The following is a 22,090-nucleotide window of genomic DNA, read 5'->3' as shown; positions in this document are numbered from 1 at the left end:
TTTCACCATGTTGGCCAGGATGGTCTCGATTTCTTGACCTTGTGATCCGCCCACCTCGGCCTCCCAAAGTGCTGGGATTACAGGCGTGAGCCACCGTGTTCAGGGCACAAATTAATATTTTATATTCTCCATGACATTTTAATTAACCATGTAATTATTTATTTCCCAGTGAAGCTGTAAGGCATTTGGATAATTCATAGAAACAGGTTGGGCCAGGTGAGGTGGCTCATGCCTGTAATCCCAGCCCTTTGGTAGGCGGAGGCAGGCGGATCACCTGAGGTCAGGAGTTTGAGATCAGCCTGGTCAACATGGTGAAACCCCGTCTCTACTAAAAATACAAAAATTGGCTGGGCATGGTGGTGTGCGTCTGTAGTCCCAGCTACTGGGGACGCTGAGGCAGGAGAATTGCTTGAACCTGGTAGGTGGAGGTTGCGTTGAGCTAAGATTGCATCACTGCACTCCAGCCTGAGCAACAGAGGGAGACTCCATCTAAAAAAAAGAGATAGGTTAAGAGTAAAATCATGAAAACATGACCAATTGACATATTTGCACTTCAACCAGAAGTCCCACAACTAATCATAATCTTACCCAGTCAAGTCAAAAATTTTTATTTTTCTGGTGTCTTGTGTACTTAAATTAGCCCATTTGTAAACCAGATTGCATGTGAGTTCAGATTTGTGTATAGCTTAGACATAGCTATATGTATATATATGCAAATACATAAGCTATGTGTATTTGTGTATAGCTTAGACATAAGACTACAACAACTAGATTTAAGCCCTAGAACATGTCACCCACTGTACTCCCCATCATTTTATTTTTTATTTTTATTTTTATTATTATTATTATTTTTTTTTGAGAGAGAGAGTCTTGCTCTGTTGCCCAGGCTGGAGAGCAGTGGCACGATCTCAGTTCACTGCAACCTCTACCTCCCGGGTTCAAGCGATTCTCCTACCTCTACCTCCTGAGTAGCTGGGATTACAGGCACATGCCACCATACCTGGCTAATTTTTGTATTTTTAGTAGAGACAGGGTTTCACTATGTTGGCCAGGTTGGTCTTGAACTCCTGGCCTCAAGTGATCCTCCCGCTTCACGCTCCCAAAGTGTTAAGATCACAGGCGTGAGCCACCACACCCAGCCACTCCCCATCATTTTAGAATGGTATTCTGCGTGTGCTTTTCTTCAAACTGAGTGATTAAGGTCTATGGTTAAGCTACAGAGATCCTGCTCCCCTTTTCTCCCTAGAAATCCCATTTTACTTGGAATCAAGTTGCACTGCAGGTTATTGAAGCATCACATCTGCTTACTTTGTGTCTCCCTGCTGACTGACTTTTTTTTTTTTTTTTGAATTTTAATATTCAGCTAATAGTTTCTAGGGGAGCTTGAATATATTTTTGAAATTGTTGACTTTTAGTCATTATACTCAATTTGTGGAAAATAAATATTCTTACCTCAGTTGATTTTTTTCTTCCTTTTAGTATAAGCAATGCCTTGAATTTCAAGAAACCATGTGAAACAAAAGTTATATTTGTATGTGGTTTTCTCATTTACAAACCTTTTCCACATATATTATCTCATTTGATTCTTCTACCAATCACTTCCAATAGCAATGCATGTTGCTACTTGATGTTTTATTTGATTTGCTATGTGTTTTTTTTTTTTTGAGATGGAGTCTCCCTCTGTCACCCAGTGCAGTGGCGCAGTCTTGGCTCACTGCATCTTCCTCCACCCAAGTTCAAGCGATTCTCCTGCCTCAACCTCTTGAGTAGCTGAGATTACAGGCACGTACTACCATGCCCAACTAATTTTTATATTTTTAGTAGAGACGGGATTTCACCATGATGGCCAGGCTGGTCTCAAACTCCTGACCTCAGATGATCCACCTGCCTCAGCCTGAGTTGTTTTTAAACTGGTTTTGAGAAATTAAATTATTTTTCTGAGGCCACATGGCTACTAAATGGCCCTTTACATCTTGGTCCCATCCACTTCTAAAACTGTAATACCTGCTTTTTCATCCTTATCCTCTACCTCTAGCCACCGAATTTTTCACTATTAAACATGTCACTATTAAACTATCAAACATGCTATATTCTTTCATTATGCTTTCCTTGGCTTATAAGTTGTCATACAATTCATTTGGCAAATTTAGCAATCAAAACCTCATTGAAAGTCATGTCCTTTATGAGGACCTTTAAAACTTCTCCAACTAGAGTTATTTATACCTTAGTAAACCTATAGCATTTTGGTTGCTATCTGTATTATAGCACATATCTCACTGTATTGTAATAGCCTATCTGTTTTCTTCCTTGAACATGTGTTACATGTTTTTACATTCTCAGCAACCGAGTCTCAAATGCTTGTTGAATTAGTGAAAAATGTGAGGTTCAGTGCTTTTTCCTGCCATACAACATTGCCCAGAGAGCTTTTAGAGCTTCAAAACATGCTTTCCTGGAATATCATAAAAATCATGTATTTATAGTATTGATATATAATACTGTACTTTTAGAATTTTATTAATTTTTTAAGATGGAGAGCCCAGCTATCATTTTACTGATTTTCAGGGAATAATGTCAATAATTAATAATTTGTTACAAAGGAACTTATGCTTTTAAAACCAATCAATAAGTAAAATTTTTTAAATTAAAAAAATAAAGATCAAGCAAATGTTTTATGTTACTTAATAAAACTCATAATGTATATTGATTGACAGAAAAGGTGCTTATACTCTGAGGCACTCTTCTTGTAAGGGATACAGAAGATCTAAAGTAAGCAGAAACCAATGGATTCTTTTTAATGTTAATTTTTTTAAGCACACATGGGACTGTTAGAGTATTTGAAGTAATATAAGTCTATGAAATATAAGAACAGCCTTTGGAAACACACCAGATGGTTTTGCAACCAGGTTACAACTGCACTATGAGTTTCCTAACTAGTCTTTGTTGCTTTACTGAAAGTATAATCTTTGTCTCAAGCGGGCATAATTCATTTAAGCAAGGCAGTTTGAAAACAATGGTAAAAAGAAAAGGTGAAATCTTTTTTCTTTGAATTGTTTCATTAACAGAAATACCTTTCTACCATACCACAGAATGCTTTAAACATAAATCAAACTGGAACCAAAATACAGTGGCACACTGACTTTCCATTGACTTTCAATACTCTTCTGTAGTATTGACAATATTAATCTTCTTCCTATCCTTCCCAGTGTTACGGTCTGTTGCCTTGGAGCCTATAGTTTACTTTAAAATAATATCAAAAAATAATGCCCTATAAAATTTAGATTTTTGAAGTCTTTGTAGAAAAATTGAACATTTATGTTACTCTTCACCCCCTCAAAATCCTATGATAATAAAGGAATGAAAATGTCAAACCTACAATGTTACAAAGAGAGAGAGGAGACAGTTACAGACAAGCGATATCAACAAATTTTGAACACTGGAAAACAGCTGAATGACTGAATGACTTAGCAGGCAAGGGAAAGCTGAAATTTAAATCTACATTGATGATAGTCAACAAGAACTTTCAGATTCATGCATGAAAAAGCCTAGGATTTGGAGCAATCTAAAATGTCAATGAAAGTAAGGTTTAAAAACAGGTGGCTTGGTTGCAAATTAGTATAAGAAACAATTAGCCCCCTTCCTCACCCAGGTTTACTTCTGGAAAGGTTGAACAACAGAGTCTCTGTATTCTTCAACACCAGGCACAGCTGAGGATGTATTAAAGATGGAGGTTAATATTATATACAGGGATTCTACATACTGAATGTGAGAACTCCATCCCCCTTTTCTTTTCAGCTCTGAGTAGGCTGACAATCAGTCTTACATCTCCCAAGCATGTAGATTCCTTTTTAGGGAAACTGACCACCCCATGAGAAAATATCTACAAATTGGCCCAGTTCTTACCAAATTACCCTATAGCAAACTTCCCAGCCTATAAGCTCTACCCATACATTCAGAGCTGCCAATCAGTATTTTAGTACCTTACTCTTAAGTAAGTGCAGAGTCTTCAACAGATTGTCAAAGAAAGTCCAACATGAAAAACAGACCAAAACAACAACAACAAAACAAGTCCAACAAAGCAAACAAAAACAGAGCAGAAGAACTCTGAGAAAATAGAAACAACACAACAGACTAGAACAAGGATTGTTCAGTGTTTTCTATAAAGGGCCAGACAGTACAGTAGTCTCTCCTTGTCCACAGAAGATAGATTCCACAACCTCCACTAAATGCCTGAAACCATGGATAGTACCAAACTCTACGTATACTATGTTTTTTCTATCTGATAACCAAGATGGCTACTAAGTGACTAATGGGCAAAAAGAGTATACAGCATGGACATGGTGGACAAAGGGATGATTAACATCCTGAGTGGGACAGCATGAGATTTTTATCATGCAACTCAGAAGGGCATGCATTTTTAAATGTATGAATTATTTCTGGAATTTTCCATTTAATATTGTTGGACTACATTTGACCATGAGTAACTTTGACCATAGGCAAGATTGTGGCTGTGGGGGACTATTGTGTATATTTTAGGCTTTGCAGGCTACATACAGTCTCTGTCACATATTTTTTGTTTTTTCCTTAATCCTCTTAAAAATGATCACTTGAGGTCAGCAGTTTGAGACCAGCCTGGCCAACATGGTGAAACTCCATCTCTACTAAAAATACAAAAATTAGCCAGGTATGGTGGCACACACCTGTAATCCCAGCTACTGAGGAGGCTGAGGCAGGAGAATCACTTGAACCTGGGAGGCGGAGGTTGCAGTGAGCCGAGATTGCACCACTGCACTTCAGCCTGGGCAACAGAATGAGACTCCTTCTCAAAAAAAAAAATGTGAAGACCATTCCTACACATTGGAGGCTGTACAAAAACAAGACATGGGCTATTTTTGTGGGCACTATAGGCTATAGTTTGCCAACCCCCAGATAGGAGAAATCTTCAAAAAAAAATCTTAATATCCATAGAGATGTACCATATTGCCCCCATGAAACAAGAACAAAAGAATAAGAAAAAGTTCTTAGAAATTAACATGATACCAACAATTTTTAAATGCATAATAGGGCTTGGAAGATAAAATGGAAATTTTCCGGATGAAAAAGAGAAAGTGGGAAAGAAGAACTAGAAAATTAGAGGATCAGTATGCAATAACCAACTTCTGATAAATAGAAGGCTCAGATCATGAGAACAGAAAAAATAAAGGAAAGAAACATCTCAAAGAAATAACTCAAGAAAATTTCTCAGAATTGAGTAACACGATTTCCTGGTTGAAGGGGCTCACTCAGGCACAGGTAAAGGAGGAAAAGCTACAAAGCACTTCACTGTGCCCTTTCCAAGTACCAAGGGATAAAGAAAAAGTCTTAAAATCTTCCAAAGACAAAAAGACAGGTCTCTATCTTACAAAAGATAGAGAATCAGAATCACAACAGACTTGTGAAAAGCAACATTGAAACCAAAAAAATAGAAGAAATTGTCTTCAAATATTTTAGGGAAATTTTTGATTTGTAACTTAAGTCTACATGAGCCAAACTATCAATAAACTATAAGACAAAATAAAGCCTTCAACATACAAGGACCTAAAACATTTGCTTCAAATGGACACTTTCTCAAGATGTTACTGGAAGATGTGCTCCATCAAAATAAAAAAAAAATTCAAAAAGGAATATCAAGGATGCAGGGAACTAGGGTTCCAATCCAGAATAGAGGCAAAGATAATTCCTAAAACAACCAGGAAGGAAAACTCTGGAATGATAACAGTGCAGCAAGTAGTCTAAATTGAGTTCAGAGGATAGAAGGTTTGACCATACTTGGAAGAATTTTTACAGCTATGGCATGGTTTGGGGATTAATTAATGACAGAAAACATTAAAAATTAATCCATAAAAAGAAGAGGCAGTTATTAACTCCAGGGAAGGCAAAAAGTCTTGTACAATAAAGGAAATCTAATTATAGTGCACTATGTGACTCAGTTGTTAATATTCCCAGGAAGGGATGGTGAAGTATCAGTGGTATAAGAGAAATAAACATCTTCCACAGGAGAGAATCAGTACATAAGTTCTAAAGTTCAAAAACCAAGAAGTAGTAGTAGGATGAATGTTCCTTAGAAATATGGAGATAAATAACCAGAAGAGCTACCTAAAATATTGAAAGTAATTGTTTCTGAGGAATGGGAATTGTAAACAGGAGGTGGGTGGGGAAAGGACAGTTATGTTTTTCATTGAAAACATAAAACTGTGTGTTTGTGTTTCTTTGATAAAATTTACAAAGATAAAATTAACTTTAAAAAATAGTTCTGGTGTTTCAGTCCTAGATAAGATGAAGTAAGGATATTTAGTAGTCTAAAAAACCTAGACAGAATATGTGGAGCAGCTGTTTGAGAACTCTGAAAAGTAAACACTAATAGGTAGATTAAGAAAGGAGATCAGAATTCAAAATACCAATGATCTAGCTCAAGTAACTGTATAATACCAGATAAAGTAGAATTCCAAGCAAATAAAATTAGGGATAAAAGAGAACATTACATAATGATAAAAGGGTGAATTCACCAAGAAGACATAAGAATCATAAATGTGTATGCACCCCAAAACAGGGTGTCAAAATACATGAAGCAAAAACTGACAGATCTGAAGAGAAAAATAGACAAATACACAATTATAGTTAGAAACTTCAAAATTCCTCTCAATAACAGAACTAGTAGACAAACTAATAAAGATATAGATGACTTGAGCAACATTATTAGCCAACTCAAGTCCAGTATGTTCTCTGACTGTAATGGAATTAAACTAGTAATCTAGTTTAAACTAGAAATCAATAACAGAAAAATGTCCAAATACTTGGAAATTAAGCAGCATATTTCTAAATAATCCATAGGCAAAACAGCAAGTTTCAAGTAAAATTAGAAAATATTTTGAACTGATCAAAAATGAAAATACAGCATATCAAAATGTAAGGACTGCAGCTAAAGCAGTGCTCAGATGGATATTTATGTCATTAAATGCTTATTTTGGGAAAAAACGTCCTCAAATCTTTGATCTTAGTTTCTACCTTATGAAGCTAGAACAAGAAGAGCTAAATAAATGTGAGGCAAACAGGAAAAAAAGGAATAATAAAAACAAGTATAAATTGATGAATTGTAACAAAAATAATGAAATCAGTGAAATTAAAATTAAGCTGTTTGAACTAAGAGTTGAGCTACCATTCAACTCAGCAATCCCATTACTGGTTATATGCCCGAAGGAAAATAAATCATTCTGCCAAAAAGACACACGCAGCTGTGTGTTCATCACAGCACAATTCACAAAAGCAAAGACATAGAAGCAACTCAAATACCTATCAACGGTGGACTAGATAAAGAAAATATGGTACATATACACCATGGAATACTGCACAGCCATTAAAAAAGAATGAAATCATGTCCTTGCAGCAACATGGATGCAACTGGAGGCCATTATCCTAAGCAAACTAACACAGAAACAGAAAACCAAATACCATATGTTCCCACTTATAAATGGGAGATAAACAATGGGTACGCATGGACTTAAAGATGGCAACATAGACACTAGGGAATGAATGTTAAGTGGAGGCAGAGAAGGAGGGAAGCAAGGGTTGAAAAACTACCTATTGTGTTCTATGCTTGCTTTCTGGGTAACAGGTTCAGTTGTACTCCAAACTCAACATCATGCAATATACCCTTGTAACAAACCTGCACATGTACTCCTGGAATCTAAAATAAAATAAAAATTGAAAAAGAAAAAAAATAGACTCTTTGAAAAGATCAATAAAATTGATAAACCTCTAGCAAAATTAACAAAGAAAAAAAGAGAAGCCGCAATTACTAATATCAGGAATAAAAGCGGTATTAATAGTATAACTACAGCCTCCACAGGCATTAAAAGAATAATATGAGAATACTACGAACAACTCTATACATATACATTTGATAACTTAGATGAAGTAGATTAATTCCACAAAACCCACAAAATACCAAAATTCACCCAAGATGAAATAGATAACATGCATAGCTATCTAGCAAAGAAATAGAATTCATAGTTAAAAGCCTTCTAAAAAATTATCCACCCAGATGTGTTCACTAGCAAATATTACCAAACATTTAAAGAAGAAATAACACAAATTTTACATAATGTCTTCTAAAAAGTAGAAGATGCAATCCTTCCCAATTTATTTTATGAGACCAGAATTAACCAGCAACCAAACCAGATGAAGACTACAAAAACAAAAGGAAAAGGGAGGAAAAAAAGAAACTATAAGAGCCTAAAAATAAAACTGCACACCTACAACCATCTGATCTTTGACAAAATTAGCAAAAATAAACAATGGGGAAAGGACTCCTTGTTCAATAAATGGTGCTGGAGTAACTGGCTTGCTGTATGCAAAAGAATGAAACTGGACCCCCTACCCTTTACCATATACAAAAATCAACTCAAGATGGATTAAAATGAACTCAAGATGGATTAAAGATTTAAGTGTAAGACCTCAAACTATAAAAATCCTAGAAGAAAACCTAGGAAATACTGTTCTAAACATCAGATTTGGCAAAGAATTTGTGACTAAGTCCTCAAAAGCAATTGCAACAAAACAAAAATTGACAAGTGGGACCTAACTGGCTAGCCGTATGCAGAAGATTGAAACTGGACCCCCTTCCTTACACTATATACAACAACCAACTCAGGGTGAATTGAAGACTTAGATGTGAAACCTTAAACTAAAAACTCTTGAAGAAAACCTAGGAAATATCATTCTGGACATAGGCTCTAGCAAAGATTTCATCATGGAGACACCAAAAGCAATTGCAACAAAAACAGAATCGACGAATGGGACTTAATTAAACTTAAGAGCTTCTGCACAGCAAAAGAAACTATCAACAGAGTAAAGACAACCCACAGAATGGGAGAAAATGTTTGCAAACTATTCATCTTACAAACGTCTAATAACCAGAATCCATAAGGAACTTAAATTGACAAGCAAGAAACAACCCCATTACAAAGTGGCCAAAGGACATGAACAGACATTTCTCAAAAGGAGACATGCATGTGGCCAAGAAGCATATGAAAAAATGTTCAACACACTATCATTAGAGAAATGCAAATCAAAACCACAATGTGGCTGGGCGTGGTGGCTCATGCCTATAATCTCAGCACTGGGAGGTCAAGGCGGGCAGGTCACTTGAGGTCAGGAGTTGGAGACCACTCTGCCCAACATGGCAAAACCCCATCTCTACTAAAAATAGAAAAATTAGGCGGGTGTTGTGGCACACACCTGTAATTCCAGCTACTTGGGAGGCTAAGGCAGGAGAATCATTTGAACCTGGGAGGTGGAGTTTGCAGTGAGTTGGGATTGTGCCACTGCACTTTAGCCTGGGCAATAGAGTGAGACTCTGTCTCAAAACAAACAAACAAAAACACATACATACACAATGAGATAACATATCACAACAGTCAGAATGGCTATCGTTAAAAAGTCAAAAAAACAAAAACAAAAACAGATGCTGGCAAAATTACAGAGAAAAGGGACCGCATATGTACTGCTGGTGGGAATGTAAATTAGTTCAGCCACTGTGGAAAGCAGTTTGTTGATTTCTGAAAGAAGTTAAAGCAGAAGTACTGTTCAACCCAGCGATTCCATTATTGGGTGTATACCCAAAGGAATGTGAGTCATTCTCCCATAAAGACATATGTATCTGTATGTTTATCGCAGCACTATTCACAGTAGCAAAGACGTGGAATCAACCTAAATACCTATTGATAGTAGACTGGATTAAGAAAATGTGGTACATATACACAATGGAATACTATGTAACCATAAAAAAGAGTAAGATCATGTCCTTTGCAGCAACATGGATGGAGCTGGAGGCCATTATTCTAAATGAACTAACGCAGGAGCAGAAAACCAAATACCACATGTTCCCACTTATACACGGGAGCTAAACATTGAGTATATGTGGACAGAGATGGGAACAATGGACACCAGGGCCTACTTGAGGGTGGAGAGCTTAAAATTAAGCTGTTTGAACTAAGAGTTGAGCTACCATTCAAGGAAAACTACCTGTTGGATACTATCCTGCTTTTTACCTGGGTGACAAAATGATCTGTCCCAATTTGTCACAACAAACCCCCATGACATGCAATCTGCCTCTATAACAAACCTGCACGTGTATTCCTGAAACTAAAATAAAAGTTAAAAAACAACAACAACAACAACTATAGATCAATATCCCTCTGAAACACAGATGAAGATGTCCTCAACAGAGTGCCAGCAAATTGGGTAGGGTCCTCAAAAATGGCAGAACAAAGACCTCTGAAATTTCTAAAAGCAATGAGAAAATAGGAAAAAATAAGCAACTTTATCAAAACTCTGGGTATTAACCAAAAGTTACAGCATTCTAGGAAGCATTTGCTCCTTAAAAATAGCTGAATTGTAGTAAGAACAGTAAGCTTTGTGGTATTTTAACTTGCTCTGTTCTCACCTCTCTACAAGTTCACAATAGCCTTAAAAACCAACAGCTTGAAATCATGAGGAAAGCCAACAACCCGACAGTCATTGGAGGGAGCAAAACAGGTCTGGAGTACATTTCCAGAGAATTATGTGACCTACCTGGGAGTTTCCTGGAAGACCCCACTCACAAGGCTATCTTTATTTGACCTGACTCAGAGCTCACCCAGCCAGCTGTTTAACTTCACAGTTGCCTGAGACAATGAATGACATTTGGGGCAAGTGAGAGGCTAGCCAAAAAATGTAAAGAGAAAAGCTGAGGAATGCGATGTCCACAGAGAGCTTTTAAAGTTCTGACATATTCCTGGGATTTTAGTGGGCCATGCATATGTGTAGGACTGTGCATGTGACCAGTGATGTGGACATGCTAAGAAAAGACCTGAAAAGGCCCTAAGCTATCACCGTGGTGCTCTGCTGAAGCAGGAAGTGAAAACAAGATCAGAGTTATTACCTACCTTGCTGAAGATTGAAATTATGCCCCAATATATGCAGAGACTCTTGGCAAAGAATGGGAGACGTGATGGTTCTAGACATTTAAGGAAATCTCTGTCTAATTATTAGCTGACTACTAAGTTAACCAAGCAGTCTTCAATGACCGCACATGACAGAATACAGACTTTACAGGATTATTTTAGAAAAATTACAAGAACAAAATACCTTGAAGAGGGAGAATAATCCGATTTCTATATTTGCCACATTATATTATTTAAAATGTACTGTTTTCAACAAAAATCATGACACATAACAAAGAAAGTATAACTAAGAGAAAAAAATAATAGAAACTCTCCCTGAGGAAACCCAGACATTTGTCTTAGTAGACAAAGCTATGCCTTAGGAGAGAAAGCTAGTTCAAATATGTTCAATAACTAAGCAAACTGTGTCAAAAACTATGAGAATGATGTCTCACCTCACTAAATAGGGAATATCAATAAAGAGATAAAATTTGCTTAACAAAAACCTAATTGAAATTCTGGAGTTGGAAAGTATAATAGTTAAAATGAAATATTCATTACAGGGGCCCAACAGCAGATTTAAGCAGGCAGAAGAAAGAATTGATTTACTTAAACATCAATTGAGATGATTTACTCTGAAGAACAGAAAGAAAAAGAATGAAGAACAGCTAGCATAATCTCAGAGACCTGTAAAACCTCATCAAGCATACCAACATATGCATATTTGGAGTCCCAGAAGGAGAGGAGAGAAAAAAGAATAGAAAGAATATTTAAAGAAATTATGGCTGAAAATATTCCGAATTTGATGAAAAACGTTAATTTATACATCCAAGAAGATAAGTGAACTCCAAGTAGGATGAACTCAGGGAGATTCCTATCTAGATGGTTGAAATCAAACAGCCAGAAGAGAGAATCTAGAAAGCAGCAAGAGAGAAATAACTCATCATGTACAAAACATCCTCCAGACCAGGAAGCAGTTAATTGACATGTTCAAAGTGCTGAAAGAAAATGACTGTCAACCAAGAATACTACATCTAACAAAACTGTCCTTCAGAAATAAGGTAAAAATTAAGACATTCCCAAATAAACAAAAACCAAGAGAATTACTCTATAGCAAACTTGTCCTACAAGAAATACTAAAAGGAGTCTTTCAGGCTGAAATGAAAGGATATTAGGAAGTAAGTCATGCACACAATGAAATAAAGAATACCCACAAAGATAACGACATATGTAAATATAAAAGTTAATATCAATGTACTTCTTGCTTATAATTCTTTTACTCTTGATTTTTTAAAAGAGCAACTGCATAAAATAATAATTGTAAATCTGTGGTGATTGTCTCGTGGGTTGCCAAGACCACCTTCAGGTTCAGTAATTCACTTGGAACAGTTAGCCTCAGGATATAACTGTATACATGGCTAGGATTTATTACAGTGAAATGACATCAAGCACAGTCAGCAAAGAGAACAAAACATGTGCATGGGACAAAGTCTAGGGAGCCAGTCTTAAGCTTCCAAGTGTCCTCTCCCAGTGCAGTTACACAGGACACACTTCCCCAAGCAATGAGTTGCGGCAACATGTGTGAAATATTTCCAAGGGATCAGAGGAACTCATTAGCACCCAGAGATTTTACTGGGGCTGGTCATATAGGCAGCCTCTGCCTAGCAGTTTCCAGAAGACTAGACTCTCAAAAGGAGAATAAGTATTCAGCATTAATATATTATTCACTCAAACAGTTCAGGCACAGTGAGACACTCTTATCAGTCAATCACAGGTACTCTCCTGAATCTAAGTTTTCATTCATCAGCCCAGGGCCACCTTTAAACAGACCTTTCTAGGGGTAAACAATCCAACCTACAATGTTAATTCTTCTGCACCAGCGTACAATGTTTAAAGATATAATTTATATGACAATAACAACCCAAAGGTGATAGATGAGGGAACAGAAGGACCATTTTTGTGTACTATTGAAATTAAATTGGCAATTATCCTGACTAGTTTATTACTGGTTGATATGTTTATTATACTCTTCAACCACTAAAAATAAGAAAATATAGTAATGTAAATGACAAGAGAATTAAAATTATATACTGGAAAGTGTCTATTGGAGAAAATGGAAAGTAATGGAAAGACAGAAGAACAAAATACGTAAGGCATATGGAAAGCAAATAGCAAAGTGAGTATTTTACAAAATAGCTGAGTAAATCCTACCTTATCAGTAATTACATTAAATGTAAGTGGATTAAACACTCCAATCTAAAGGCAAAGTTTGGCTGAATGGATTGAAAATAATGTGATATATGCTGTCTGCAAGAGAAACACTAGTTTAAAAAAACACAAATAGGTTGAAAATAAAATGATGGGAAAAGACATACCATGCAAATAGTAAACAAAAGAGAGCTGGTTTGGTTATACTAATATCAGATAAAATAGACCCTTAAGACAAAAAAAAGTTAATAGAAACAATTAACATTTTATAATGATAAAAGTGCCATTCTGCCTGCAATCCCAGCACTTTGGGAGGCTGAGGTGGGCAGATTGCTTGAGCTCAGGAGTTCAAGACTAGCCTAGGCAACATGATGAAACCCTGTCTCTACTAAAAGTACAAAAAAATCAGCTGGGTGTAGTGGTGTGTACCTATAATCCCAGCTATTCAGGAGACTGAGGTGGGAGAATTACCTGAGCCCAGGAAGTTGAGGCTGCAGTGAGCCATGATCTCACTACTTCACTCTAGCCTGGGCAACTGGAGTAAGACCCTGTCCAAAAAAAAAAAAAAAAAAAAAAAGCCATTCTCTCAAGAATGTATAACAAGTCTAAATATGCAATTATAAACATATGCAGTTAACAAAAAGGCCCCAAAACACATCTAGCAAAAAGCATCAGAAATCAATAATTTAGTAATACTTGGAGACTACCACACCCTACTCAATAATGGATAGAACAACTAGAAGGAAAATCAACAGAAAATAAAAGCCTTGAACAAAACTACAAACCAACAACTACAAACAAACCTAACAGACATCTGTAGCACACTTCACCCAACAACAGGAAAATACGCATTCTCCTCAAGTGAACGTGGCATGTTCTTCAGGATAGGCCATCCGTTCATCCATAAAATATAAGTTTCCATAAAAGTTAAGAGGTTGAAATCATTACAAGTATTATTTCTGACTACAATGAAATAAACCAGAAATCAATAATGGGAGGAAAAATGGAAAACTCACAAATACATGGAAATTCAATGACATACTTTTAAACAACCAGTGGGTCAAAGAAGAAATCAGAAGAAAAATTGAAAAATACATTGTGATAAATGAAAATGGAAACAATGTCTCAAAATTTCAGGGACACAGTGAAAGTACTGCTCCCAGGGAAACTTTAAAAAGCTGTAAACATCTAGGCCAGGCGCGGTGGCTCACGTGTGTAATCCTAGCACTTTGGGAGGCCGACACAGGCAGATTACCTGAGGTCAGGAGTTCCAGACTAGCCTGGCCAACATGGTGAAACCCCGTCTCTACTAAAAATACAAAAATTAGCCAGGTGTGGTGGCACACACCTGTAATCCCAGCTACTTGGGAGGCTGAGGCAGGAGAACTGCTTGAGCCCAGGGGACGGAGATTGCAGTGAGCCGAAATCATGCTACTGCACTCCAGCCTGGCTGACAGAGCAAGACTCTGTCTAAAAAAAAAAATACTGTAAACACCTGTATTTTAAAAGAGTAAACATCTGGAATCAATAATCTAACCTTCCTCCTTAAGGAATTAGGAAAAAAAGAGCAAACTAAACCCAAAGTGAGGCAATTAAAGGAAATACTAGAGATTAAAAAGGAAATAAATGAAATAGAGAATTCAAAGAACAGTAGAGAATAACCAAGGTAACAAAAGTTGATTTGTTGAAAAGATCAACAAAATTGACAGACCTGTACCAAGACTGACCAAAGAAAATACAGAGAACTTCTAATTTACTAAAATTAGAAATGAAAGAGGGGATGTTACTACCTTACAGAAATACAAAGGATTATAAGAGAATACCTTCAAAAATTGTGTGATGACAAATAACTTAGATTAAATGGACAAATTCATAGATAGACACAAAATACTGAGAATATATCAAGAAGAAATAGAATATCTTTTTTTTTTTTTTTTTTTGAGACAGAGTCTCACACTGTTGCCTGGGCTGGAGTGCAATGGCATGATCTCAGCTCACTGCAACCTCTGCCTCCCAGGTTCAAGCAATTCTCCTGCCTCAGCCTCCCGAGTAGATAGGATTACAGGTGCCTGCCACCATGCCCGGCTGTATTTTTAGTAGAGACGGGGTTTCACTATGTTGGCCAGGCTGATCTTGAACTCCTGACCTTGTGATTCACCTACCAAACTGCTAAGATTACAGGCATGAGCCACTGTGACCAGCTGAAATAGAATATCTGAATAGATGTATAACAAGTAAAGATAGAATTTGTCATCAAAACACTTCCCCCCTGCCTTTTTTTTTTTTTTTTTTTTTTTTGAGACAGAGTCTCTATCTGTTGCCCAGGCTGGAGTGCAGTGGTGCAATCTCAGCTTACTGCAAGCTCCGCCTCCTGGGTTCATGCCATTCTCCTGCTTCTGCCTCCTGAGTAGCTGGGACTACAGGTGCCTGCCACCACACCTGGCTAATTTTTTATATATTTAGTAGAGACAGGGTTTCACTGTGTTAGCCAGGATGGTCTCGATCTCCTGATCTCATGATCCGCCCGCCTTGGCCTCCCAAAGTGCTGGGATTACAGGCGTGAGCCACCGCGCCTGGCCTTTTTTTGTGTGTGTGTGTGTGAGACAAAGTCTCAATCTGTCACTCAGGCTGGAATGCAGTGGCATGATCTCTCAGCTCACTGCAACCTCTACCTCCCAGGTTCAGGTGATTCTTCTGCCTCAGCCTCATGATCAAATGAATTCTACCAAAAATTTACAGAAGAATTAGCATTAATCTTTCATTAACTCTAGCAAAAAATAGAAGAGAAATATTTACCAACTCATTCTATGTGGCCAGTATTACCTGATACTAAAACAAGTAAAATACATTACAAGAAAAGAAGATTGTACAGCAATATTTCATATGACTGTGGAAATAAAAGCCATTGACAGAATCAGCAACATACTAAAAGGATTATACACCATGACCAAGTAAGATTTATCCCAGCAATCCAAGATTGGTTCAACGTGCTTTATAAAATCAATTAATGTAATACACCATATTAAAAGAAGACCAAAACCACACGATCTTCTCAAGATGCAAAAAAAAAAAAAAAAAAAAAAAAAAGCATACAACAGTATTCAACACATTTTCATGATGAAAATACTCAACGAAGTGGGAATATAAGGTTACTTACTTGGCTTTAATGAGGTCATCTATTAAAAGCTCACAGCTAGCATCATACTTAATCTTAAAAGACTGAAATGCTTTTCCTAAGTTCAAGATCACGACAGTGATTTTCACTCTTACCACTTCTATTCAATATTGTATTGGAGGTTCTAACCAGGGCAGTGAGACAAGAAGAAGAAAGAAAGGTATACAGATTGGAAAGGAAGAAGCAGAACTATTTTTATTTGCAAATGATATATTACATTCTAAGAAAATTCTAAGAAATCCATTTTTAAAATAACAGAACTGATAGGTTCAGTAAGGTTTCAGGTTACAAGACCAATATTAACAAATCAATGACATTTTTATTCACTAGCAGCCAAAAATCTAAAAATGAACTTAAAAAATTCCATTTAAAATAACATCAGAAAGAAGAAAATACTTAGAAATATACTTAACTAAGGAGATGAAAGATCTGTATACTGAATACTGGAAAACATTATTGAAAGAAAATTCTAAATAAATGGAAAGAATCCCATGTTCATGGATTAGAAGACTTATCGTTAGGATATCAACACTCCCCTATATTGATATAGAGGTTAAATACAACACTAATCAAAATCCCAGCTGACTTTCTGGAAGGAATTGAGAAGCTGATTCTAAAATTATTATGGAAAAGCAAGGAACCCAGACTAGTCAAAACAATCTTGAAGAAGAAGAACATACTAGGAGAACAAACAGTTTTCTATTTCAAACTTACTACAAAGCTACAATAATCAAGACTATGTTGTACTGGCATAAAGACAGATGTATAGATCAATGGGTAGAATTGAGGGTCCATAAAAAAATTCATACATCTACGGTGAACTGGTTTTTGACAAGAGTGCCAAGACAACTCAAAGAAAGAACAGTCTTTTCAACAGATGGTGTTGGGACAACTGGATATCTATGTGCAAATAATGAAATTAGACTCCTACCTCACACCATATACAAAAGTTAACTCAAAGTGGATCAAAGACAGAAAAAGGCAAAAACAGAGGTATAAATTTTCTTGACCTTGTATTAGGCAATAGTTTCTTAGATCTGCTATCAGAAGCACGGGCAACCAAAGAAAAAGTAGATAAATTGGACTTTGTTATAGTTCAAATTTTTATTCTTCAAAGGACAGTATCAAGAAGTGGAAAAGACAACTCACATATGGAGAAAATATTTGTAAATCATGTGTAGCAGGATCTAGTATCCAGAATATATAAAGAACTCTTACAACTTAATAATAAAAAGACAAAATGGGCCATTAAAAGTGGACCAATAATTTGACCAGACTTCTCCAAAAAAGGCCAGTAAGCACATAAAAAATGATGTTCAACGTCATTGGTTGTTAGGGAAATGCAAATCAAAGCCATAATGAAATATCATTTCACACTTCCTAGGGTAGATATAGTTTTAGAAGGGTATACAATAACAAATGATGGTGAGGATGTGGAGATTTTGGAACCCTTGTACGTAGGTGGTGGGAATGTAAAATGTGTAGCTGCTTTGGAAAACAGTATGGCAGTGTTTGAAAAAGTTAAACATAGAATTACCATATGACTCACCAATTCCACTTCTAGGTATATGCCCAAGAGAATAAAAAACATGTATTCATATAAAAACCTGTACCCAAATGTTTATAGCAGCATTATTCACAGTAGCCAAAAAGTGGAAACATTAACTTATAAATGAAGTACTGAGAAATGATACAATATGAGTGAATCTTGAAAACATCATGTTCAGTGAAGTATGCCAGATACAAAATGCTACATATTGTCTGATTCCAGTTAAATGAAATGTCCAGAATTGGCAACTCTCTAAGGACAGAAAGATTAGTGGTTGCCAGAGGTAATGGGGAATAATTGGGATAATTTGGAGTAACAGCTAGTGGGCACAGGGTTTCTTTTTGGGGTGGTGAAAATGTTCTGGGATAGATAAGTGGTATAGGTTATACAGCCTTGTAAATATACCAAAAACCATTGCATTGTACACTTTAAAATTGTTTAATAATTATTAAAAAGTATGTTTTTATTTTTAATGTATTTTTTTAAACTAGCAAATTGAATCCAACAATCTATAAAAAGAACAATACACCATGACTAGGAATGCAAGGATGATTCAGTGTTTGAAAATGAACCAGTGTAATCTACCATATTAACAGTCAAAAGAAGAAAAACTACATGTTATGTCAATTGAATTTTAGAATATTTTTGACAAAATTAAATGTTTATTCATGATTAAAAACTCTCATCAAACTAGTAAAAAGGACCTTTACATAAAACCTACAATTATATATAATACTTAAGGTAAAAAAAAAAAACAAAGGGTCTATTGGCTAAGAAAGATCTTAGAAAGTACTTTCTATAATTTTCTTGAGTGCAAAATAAAATACAGCATTTTGGATGCAAGTTATCCATATTTGGAAAAAGCAGGGAATTTTTAATACATCTACTTTGTTACATTGTATTGGATAGCTTCTATAACTTTTCTGATAATAACAAATTGTTTAAAGGAATCTATAAAATTGATTTTTTTCCAATTTTCTGTCTGTCCCACTGGAAAACTGGATTTATTTCCAATGTTATAATTATTTGATTTTTTCCCTATTTTTTCTAGATGTATTCGACACAGAAATGATTGGGGAGCTCTTATTCTAGTGGATGATCGCTTTAGGAATAACCCAGGTCGCTATATATCTGGTAAGATCTCAGCTGGGCTTAGAGTAAAAACTAGTAACAATCTTCATATTTTTATTGTGGTGGAAAACACATAACATGAGCTCTACCATCTTATTAAGTGCACAATACAATATTGTTAACTATAAGCACAGTATTTCACAGCAGATATCTAGAACTTTTAAATCTTACATAACTGAAACTTAACACCAACTGAACAGCAATGCCCCATTTCCCTCTCCCCCATCCACTGACAACCACCGCTATACTTTCTGCTTCTATTAGTTTGACTGTTTTAGATACCTCATATAAATTGAATTATGCAGTATTTGTCCTTCTGTAACTGGCTCATTTCAGTTAGCATAATGTCCTCAAGGTTCATCTATGTTGCAGGATTTCCTTCTTTTCAATGACTGCTTAATATTTTATTTTATGTATACATTATACCATATTTTCTTTATCCATTCATCTGTCAGTAGACATTTATGTTGTTTCTCCCTCATGGATATTGGGAACAATGCTGCAATGGACATGGGAACGCAGATATCTTCAAGATGCTGATTTCAATTTTTTTGAATAAATACCAAGCGTAGGATTGGCGAATCATTGTAGTTCTAAGTTTAATTTTTTGATTTGATACTGTTCTTCATAGCAACTGCACCATTTAACATTCCCACCAACAGCACACAAGGGTTCCAGTTTCTCCATATCCTCCCTAATGCTTATTTCCTTTTTTCTTCTTTCTCCTTTTTAAATTTCATAATGGCTCTCCTACCAGGTATAATGTGATAGCACATTGTGGATTTGATTTGCGTTTCTCTGATGAATAGGGATGTTAAGCATCTTTTCTATACCTGTTGGCCGAACCATATGTCTTTGGAGAAACATCTTTTCATTTGCTTATTTTTTAATTGGGTTATTTGGATTTCTTTGCGTATCTGTTTTTTTGGTTTGGTTTTTGGTGTGTTTTTTTGTTTGTTTGTTTTTTGCTATTGAGATATAGGAGTTTCTTATATATTTTGGGGATTAACTCTTTATCAGATATATGTGTTGCAAATATTTTCTCCCATTCTGTAGGTTGTCTTTTAACTCTGCTGATTATTTACTTTGCTGCACAGAAGTTTTTTAGTTTAACATGGTCCTCTTTGTCTAATTTTGCTTTTATTGCCTGTGGTTTTGGTGTCATATCCAAACAATCATTGCCAACACCAAGACTGGATAATTTATAAAGATAAGAGATTTATTTGGCTTATGGTTCTGCAGGCTGCACAAGAATCATGGCACCAGCATCTGCTTCTAATGAGGGCCTCAGAAAGTCTACAATCATAGCACCAAGCCTTTCATGAGGGTTCTGTCCCCATGACCCACACACCTCCCGCTAGGCCCCACCTGTGACAATGGGGAACACATTTCAACATGAGCTTTGGAGGAAACAAATAACCAAAGCATATCAATCCCCAGTGACACCCTGTTGAAGATCTGCTGACCATATATGTGTGGATCTGCTTCTGAGCTCTCTATTATGTTCCATTGGCTTATATGGTTTTCTTTATGCCAGTACCATACTTTTTTGACTATTACAGCTCTGTAATGTATTTTAGAATCAGGAGGTATGATGCCTGCAGCTTTTATCTTTTTTCTCAAGATTCTTTTACCTATTTGTGGTCCTTTGTGGTTCCATATGAATTTAGATTGCGGCCGGGCATGGTGGCTCACGCCTGTAATCCCAGCACTTTGGGAGGCCAAGGCAGGTGGATCACGAGGTCAGGAGTTCGAGACCAGCCTGGCCAACATGGTGAAACCCCATCTCTATTAAAAATACAAAAATTAGCCGGGTGCGGTGGCAGGTGCCTGTAATCCCAACTATTCGGGAGGCTGAGGCAGGAGAATGGCTTGAACCTGGGAGGTGGAGGTTGCAGTGAGCCAAGACCGCACCACTGCACTCTAGGCTGGGCGACAGAGCAAGATTCTGTCTCAAAAAAAGATTGCTTTCAGTAGTATGGACATTCTGACAGTATTAGGTGTTCCAATCTGTGAACATGGGATATCTTTCCATTTATTTGTGTTATCTTTACTGTTTTTCAGCAATGTTTTATAATTTTCAATGTACAGGTTTTTTGCCTCCTTAGTTGTTTATTCCTAGGTATTTTATTATTTTTGATGCTATTTTTTTTTCCCTGGTTTGGGATTTTTTTTAATTTTTTTTTTTTTATTATTATACTTTAAGTTCTAGGGTACATGTGCACAACATGCAGGTTTGTTACATATGTATACATGTGCCATGTTGGTGTGCTGCACCCATTAACTCGTCATTTACATTAGGTATATCTCCTAATGCTATCCCTTCCCCCTCCCCCCCACCCCACAACAGGCCCCAGTGTGTGATGTCCCCCTTCCTGTGTCCAAGTGTTCTCATTGTTCAGTTCTCATCTATGAGTGAGAACACGCGATGTTTGGTTTTCTGTCCTTGCGATAGTTTGCTGAGAATGATGGTTTCCAGCTTCATTCATACTATTATAAATGGGATTGTTTTCTTAAATTCCTCTTTTGGTTGTTTTTAGTGTCTAGAATTGCAAGTGATTTTTGCACATTGATTTTTGTATTCTGCAACTTTACTGGATTTGTTTATTAGTCCTAACAGGTTTTTTTCAATCTTTAGGGTTTTCCACATAAAAGATCATGTCATCTGCAAAGAGAGATCATTTTACTTTATTCTTTTTCAATTTGGATTCCTTTTATTTTATTTTCTTGCCTAATAGTCTGGCTAGGACTCTTAGTACTAAGCTAAATAGAAGTGGTGAGAATGAACATCTTTGCTTTGTTTCTGGTCTTAAAAGCTTTTCATTTTTTAATTTTTTGAAGAAAAATGCTTTGATTCCTTTCTCATTTTTCTTTTGTATACCTTCTATAGATATTTCCTTTGAGGTTACATGAGTCTTACATAAAACATAGTTACATAAAACAAAATAAAAAATATTTTCAGCTAACAAATTAATTTCAGTTGTATAAACTCTACACTTTTACTTTTCCCCATCACATTTTATTATTAAAGTCACAAATTATACCCTTTTATATAGTGTATCCACTAAC

At 36.1% G+C, this 22,090-nt stretch overlaps 1 protein-coding gene across 2 annotated transcripts in view; it reads left to right on the top strand.

Moving 5' to 3' along the window:
• BRIP1 (BRCA1 interacting helicase 1) overlaps positions 1–22,090 on the top strand; it is a 182,223-nt gene that overhangs the window by 150,816 nt on the left and 9,317 nt on the right. For both annotated transcript variants that reach the window (XM_054457133.2, XM_063655630.1), the window contains exon 18: positions 18,942–19,024. In XM_054457133.2, the coding sequence (XP_054313108.1) occupies positions 18,942–19,024 (83 nt within the window). The remainder of the gene's footprint in view (positions 1–18,941; positions 19,025–22,090) is intronic.

This window comes from Pongo pygmaeus, chromosome 19 (assembly GCF_028885625.2).
Source record: "Pongo pygmaeus isolate AG05252 chromosome 19, NHGRI_mPonPyg2-v2.0_pri, whole genome shotgun sequence".
Taxonomy (NCBI): domain Eukaryota; kingdom Metazoa; phylum Chordata; class Mammalia; order Primates; family Hominidae; genus Pongo; species Pongo pygmaeus.
The sequence above is the reverse complement of the archived record's forward strand: the minus strand, read 5'-3'. Positions and strand labels throughout refer to the sequence as shown.